We start from the raw sequence: 6,594 nt of genomic DNA on the forward strand, positions 1-6,594 counted from the left end.
GTGTGCACTCCATTGGGCTTTGTCTACCTTTATACCAATCACACAGTGACTTCAGTACTGTCACTTCATCCTAAATCTTTGATCTCCGGTAGAGTAAGCCTGACAACTTCATTCTTCGATTGTTTTGCTTATTCTTGGTCATTTGCATGCTCCTGTAGAACTTAAAACCAACCAACCAACACCAACGATAACCAAACCACCCCATGGGGATCTGCAAAGGGGTTCCTTTGAATCGATGAATCCATTTGGGGAAGACGGGACACCTTTCCAGTAACGCGGAGTCTTCCAGCCCCTGAAGCCCATAGGTCAGCGGTTCTCAACCGTGGGTCATGACCCGTTTGGAGGTTGAGCGACCCCTTTACAGGGGTTGCCCGATTCTTAACAGTAGCAAAATTTCAGGTATGAAGTAGCAGTGAGAATAATGTTAAGCTGGGGTGGGGGGGGCCCTCACCACAACATAAGGAGCTGTATGAAAGGGTCGCGGCGTGAGGAAGGTTGAGAACCACTGCCTTATATGCTTTCGCTTAGTCAGGCTGCCTGTCATTTCTGTATGGTTTCCTATCTCAAGATCTGATGCATGTCCCTTGTCAAGGCCTTACACGTCTGTCTACCTTTCCTTGTGTTGCTGTAACACAAGCACCATGAGTGGGTTGCTTGGGAAAAAAATATTTTTTTTGCACCGTCTGGAGATGAAAAGTCAAAATCAGGGTCTCGTCCATGTCAGCTCCTTCCTTGTCAATAGCCTGAGTGTTCCTTGGATCTTGACGATCCTCATCCACCTTGCCCACGTACTAGCATCCACCTTGCCCACGTACTAGCATCCACCTTGCCCACGTACTAGCATCCACCTTGCCCACGTACTAGCATCCACCTTGCCCACGTACTAGGTTCTCATGTCTCTGGATCTAATCCGCTCTTTTTTAACACAGGCGTGATGAGGTTTAAGGTTCAACATACGTTGATAGAGCTCCATTAACATAACCAAGAAAATCTTCTTTCCCAACAGAATGGCATCCACAGGTAGATAGGTTGGGACTCCGGCACATTTTCTTTTCTTTTTTTCTCAGTGGGGAGGTGGGGTGCAACATTGAATACATAACATTAGATATGTCCCTAGGGTGCTTTTATCCGTACATTTCATAAATGTATCATTTTGTAATTTGGCTCATTTGTTGCTAATCTATAGAATTTCTGACCTCATATCCAGCAATTTTACCAAATTCCCTTCTTAATTCTCTTTAATGTGTCCATAGACCCTTTCATATGGTCTCTGTACACCCTGCAAGCCGAGTCACCTTTATTTGCTTGTCTTGTCTTATTGCGTAGGACTTTCCATCGAATGGGGGAGGCTTGGTAGACATTCTGTTACTTTCCTGATCTCCGAGGAAGAGCGTGTGACATCTCATCATTAAATTTGATCTTTCCCTAGAGGTTTTTGCTGGGTGGTGGTGCTTTTGTAAATTCCTTTCATCAAATTAGGAAATGCCCTCCTATTTCCAGGCTGCCAACAGTTTGTATAATGAGTATATTTCCAGTTTTACCAAATGTCTTGTCTGTGTCTATGCAGATACCATGTGGTTTTTCTCCTTTATTCTAATAGAGAATTATATTGCTTTTCAATATCATTGAAATCTAGTTTCACTATAATGTATTATCCGTTCTATGTATGGCTGAATCCTATTTGCTAATATTTTGTTTGGACATTGTCTATCATCATAATTGAGGTTAGTGTGCTATGTTATTTTATTGTCATATTCTTAAGGAGCCCTGGTGGTGATGGTGGTGGGTAACTGTTGGATTGCTAGCCACAGGCTGGTGGTTCAAATCCAACAAGTGCTCCTCTGGAGAAAGATGAGGTTATCTGCTCCCAAAAATTTTCCAACTTTGAAAATCCAATAGAGTCAAACTATGAGTCACAGTCCACCCCATGGCAGTGGATTTGGTTTTCTGTAACATTCTTAGCTTAGTATTAAGATTATTTTGGCCTCATAAAATCATTTGAAAACTCTCTTCTCTAGAGAGTCTGGGTAAGGTGGATAGTGGTCGTCCCCCCCCTTAAATGTCAGATAGATTCCACTGGTAAAGTCAAATGGGCCTGGAGACTTCTATATTAAATGAAATATTTTATTTATTTAGCATCTAAGACGATTAGTATGTTCTAGTTCTTCTTTGGTCAGTTTGGCGACATGGTGTTTTTCCAGAAAAGTTTCTGTTGCACTTACATTTTCAAGTGTGTGGTTTTTTTAAATAATCTCATTATCTTTTTCCACAGTCTGTTGGCTCTGTAGTGATGTCACCCATCTTTTTCCTGATTCTAATGATCTGTGTGCCTTTTCTCTGATTTCTGGATCAGCCTCAGCTTGGGGCTCAGTTCCTCGAATACCCAGGAATTGTGGCTACCTCTCTATTGCTCCCTCTTTCTTCCCCTGCTCTCCCTCCCCAGGGCTTTAACTGGACTCTCTTCATACAAACTGTGCTAGCCTCTGTCGGAATCAAGCTGCTGCCAGAAGAAGAAGTGGTCGTCTATGGCATCCCCTACCTCAAGAATCTCGAGAATATCATAGATGCCTACTCAGCCAGGTGAGACCCAGGGAAGGCCCAGGGGCCTCAGCCTCCACGCCTCCAGCTCTCTCTGCTATCTGGAGCAAGCCCCCTCAAGCATTTACCCTAAGCCATGAAAGCCAATAGGAGGTGATTGTTTAATAGCCAGTGGAGCTTTACAGTAGAGATGGGAGACCATTCCTTTGAGGCATCTCAAGCAAGGCAGGGGGTGCGGGGGCAGGCAGATGGGTCAATGTAGGGGGTTGTCTTGGGGATCTCTGACTCCCTGAAACCCCTCCTTGGGGTGACTCTCCTGACCAAAAGCCCCACAACTATTTCCCCTGCCTGGACAAATACGCCTCACCTGTTTGGTCCCTTATTCTCTGTTTCTGTCCCCAGGACCATGCAGAACTATTTGATCTGGCGCCTGGTCCTGGACCGCATCGGCACCCTGAGCCAGCGATTTAAAGACACACGGATGAATTACCGAAAGGTAAGCAAGACTCACAGAGGAGACCCCGGCCCAGAATCTGGCCCATCATTCATTCATTCATTCATTGGGTGATCCTAGCATCTGCTAGAAGCCAAGCACCAAGTCGGATAGCAGGGTTAGAGCCACAAACAAGACAGAAAGAGGACCCCTCCCTATTGGCATAGACCAGGCGTCCTCAAACTACGGTCCGCAGGCAACATGCGGCCCTCCGAGGACATTTATCGGGCCCGCCAGGTGTTTTTGCCCCGTTTGTTTTTTTACTTCAAAATAAGATATGTGCAGTGTGCATAGGAATTTGTTCATAGTTTTTTTAAAACTATAGTCCAGCCCTCCAACGGGTCTGAGGGACAGTGAATTGGCCCCCTGTTTTAGAAGTTTGAGGACCCCTGGCATAGACAGTACACACCCAGCAAGGCAGAGTTTTTTCCCATCAAAAAGTATAATGTGTGGGAGCAGAGGGGACCCCGGAGACCTTTGAGGCTAGTGGGACCCAGCGAAGAACCCTAGGAGAGGTTTCCAAGACTGGAAATAGCCAGCACAGGGCTCCAAGGTCCGGGATGCTGGACCCAAGGGGTGAGAGGAAGTGAGGGGGGGTGAGAGGAAGTGAGGGAGGGAGAGGTGCTATGGGCCAGACTGGGAGGGGCCTGGAGGAGAGCATAGTGCATGTGCAGCAAGACGAAGAGTGGAGACATTGCTTTGTTTCCTGCTCGTGTGGACGGGCAATGGCCTGGGAGAGCCACGCGAGGCAAATGCACCCATTCTGGGGGTGGGGGCTTGGGCCAGGGCGCTGGAGATGGAATGCCCATGGGTTGGATGATGGACAAAGTGGGGGCCCTCAGGTTCTTCACGGAGGTGGGTCAGTCAGAACCCCCACTTCCAGCATGCTGGTTGGGACAGCCCTAGTAGGTGTTGAGTCGGGAACTCTGAGGAGAGAAAGGGGGCACGCTGGCATCCTGGAGACAGGAATCCTCTCAGCCCAGGGCAGTGAGGAGGATGCTGGGCACGGCTCTCAAAGCCTGCTCCAGATTTAGAACATGGAACCTGTTTCTGTCCTGAGCCCTGTGTCCCTGGTATACACACTGACAGGGCTGTGTCCCTCTTTGTCCTGTGTCCCAGAGAGCCAGTAACTGGTGGCTGAGCTAGATGTGGCCCCAGGGCTTGCCTCTGTGCTTGAGGGGCAATGGGCATGGGGTGGGGCCGAGTCTCCACCAGACCCCCAGGTCTTGGGCCTGAGCAAGGCCCCTAGGGTGAAGGCCCAACTCCCGGCCTGGTTCTGCAAGCCTCTGCTCTCCGCCCAGACCCTACTCTGCCCATCCCCAGCATTAAAAGATGATGGGTCTTTGGGTTCACCTGCATCCTGCATTGGCTCTGGGTACCCTGAGGCCAAGGGCCAGGGCTGCCTTCTCACTTGATAACCCCAAGGTCCCACCCAAGACGTGGGGGTGCGGGCAGGTGCTGGTGAGAGTCGGGGATGAGTGAACGAGCAAGCCCTGTGCGCAGGCGCTGTACGGCACAACCTTGGAGGAGGTGCGCTGGCGGGAGTGCGTCAGCTACGTCAACAGCAACATGGAGAACGCCGTGGGCTCCCTCTACGTCAGGGAGGCCTTCCCCAGCGACAGCAAGAGGATGGTGGGTGGCCTTGCTTTCTGGTGTGCTCAGAACCCCCTGCCCACAGCCCCTCATGCAGTACAGCTCCCCACGGGGACCCAGGGACAGGCCGCGTCTCCCTGCTCCCCGCTTATCCACGGAGCACCAGGCTATGCATCCTGCTCTCCCTGCGGGAAGGCCAACTGAGGAGGGAGGAACCAGGGACCTAGCGAGACTTGTGGGAGTCTGAGTGTCCAGGAACCCCAGCACTGTGCCCCCCAGCCTAGGGAAGACTATTGTTGTGAGTTAGGGGTGGTCCTGACCCGGGCCCACCTATGAGGGTCGTAGCAGGTGCAGCAGAGCAGTGAGGACCAGTCCCGGGGGCCATCAGCCTCTGCCTCTCAATGCCAGGCAGCCCAGGCTGGCGGGGCAGGTGGTGCTGGTCACTGCCCCCAGACATGTCGAGAGAATGAGGGCCGTGTGTGCCCCCAGGTGAAAAACCTCATCAACAAGGTGCGGGCTGTGTTTGTGGAGAACCTGGACGAGCTGAGCTGGATGGACGACGGGTCCAAGAGGAAAGCCCAGGATAAGGTGAGGGTGGAGAGTCGGGGCCCAGCCCAAGATGCCAGGCGACCCCAGCCAGAGCCAGAGCCCCCTCCCTGCAGACTGCGAGCACAGGCCGATGTCCTCACACCACTTTCAAGATGAGGAAACTCGGGCTGGGGGAGGTGGGGTGGCATGGGCAGAGGCAGGACGGAAGCCAAGCCTTGGCCAGTGCCCAGGAAGGGGTGATGACCACATGGCCTCAGAAAGTTGGGCTCCCTGTAAAGAGGGCCAAGACCCCCAGGGGGTCCTGGGACAAGGTGATAATTGGCAGTCTGGTACCTCCTCCCTGACCTTCGCCTCTTCCTATCCCCTTGGCCAGGAGGGACACACTCAAGGTCACCTTGGGTCAGGCCTGTCCATACTTCCTCCGGGTTAGCTTCTCCATGTCTTTTGAGGGGTGGTCCAGGCTCTAAGGGGGCACCTTCCCCAAAGCAGCATGTTGAGGGGATAGGGAAGGGCAGGGCACACCCCACTCCGCCTGGCTGAGAGCCTTAGGTGCCCAGGCTGGGCAGGCACAGACGGCCCCTCTCATTCCCAGGCCATGAGCATCCGAGAGCAGATTGGCTACCCTGACTACATCCTGGAGGAGACAGACCAGCAACTAGACCAGGAGTATTCCCACGTGCGCCCCGGGCCAGCCTCCCCACTGGACCTCAGGCCCTCAGCCAGGGGGTGGGAGACCAGGCGCCCACTGAGCCTCCCAGCTTCAAACTCACCCCTGGGTGGGCCAACATCACTGCCCATCCTCAAAGAGGGACACGGAGGCGCAGCGAGACTAAGAGCTTGCTCACACGGGTGGCGCTGCCCCCTGCCCCCTGCCCCCAGGCCTGGGTATGACGGCCCCCCACCCCCCATCTCTCACAGCTCAACTTTTCTGAGGGTCTGTACTTTGAGAACAGCCTGCAGAACCTGAAGCTCAGCTCTCAGAGGAGCCTCAAGAAGCTGAGGGAGAAGGTGGATCCCAACCTGTGAGTAGGGGGCGTGGTGGGCCACTGCGGGGCGGGCGGGGCCGGGGTGTGCAGGAGCTGAGACAGCCCGGAGGGGCAAGCCTGCTGGGGAGACACCAGGGCCACAGTGAGCAGGAGCCAGGTCAACCAGAGACCCTGCTAGGGCTGCCCCATGGCACAGTGCCGGGGACTCGGGCCCTGAAGGTGGCTCTGGTCAGCCAGGGCAGAGAGGGCCCTGAGGAGGGGCCTGGGAGTCCAGGTGTGAGGGACTGACATATTCATCACAGCTGGATCATCGGAGCAGCGGTGGTCAACGCATTCTACTCCCCAAACCGAAACCAGATCGGTATGTGCCCCACTTCTGCCCCCACCCCCTTCCTCCTGGGCCCCTCGGAAGGGGGAACAGCTGAGCCCCTCTCC

The 6,594-nt window shown here is 53.3% G+C and overlaps 1 protein-coding gene across 4 annotated transcripts in view; it reads left to right on the forward strand.

Annotated features, from left to right (window-relative positions):
• The window catches only part of MMEL1 (membrane metalloendopeptidase like 1), a 36,372-nt gene that overhangs the window by 25,979 nt on the left and 3,799 nt on the right, over positions 1 to 6,594 (forward strand). For 3 of the 4 annotated variants that reach the window (XM_004705211.2, XM_045299079.1, XM_045299078.1), the window contains 7 exons: positions 2,444 to 2,580; positions 2,941 to 3,034; positions 4,535 to 4,663; positions 5,114 to 5,212; positions 5,766 to 5,849; positions 6,092 to 6,195; positions 6,462 to 6,520. In XM_004705211.2, the coding sequence (XP_004705268.1) occupies positions 2,444 to 2,580; positions 2,941 to 3,034; positions 4,535 to 4,663; positions 5,114 to 5,212; positions 5,766 to 5,849; positions 6,092 to 6,195; positions 6,462 to 6,520 (706 nt within the window). The remainder of the gene's footprint in view (positions 1 to 2,443; positions 2,581 to 2,940; positions 3,035 to 4,534; positions 4,664 to 5,113; positions 5,213 to 5,765; positions 5,850 to 6,091; positions 6,196 to 6,461; positions 6,521 to 6,594) is intronic. The other variant, XM_045299077.1, reaches the window with a different exon arrangement.

This window comes from Echinops telfairi, unplaced genomic scaffold (genome assembly GCF_000313985.2).
Source record: "Echinops telfairi isolate 266 unplaced genomic scaffold, ASM31398v2 ScPeMD7_7457;HRSCAF=8495, whole genome shotgun sequence".
Lineage (NCBI taxonomy): Eukaryota > Metazoa > Chordata > Mammalia > Afrosoricida > Tenrecidae > Echinops > Echinops telfairi.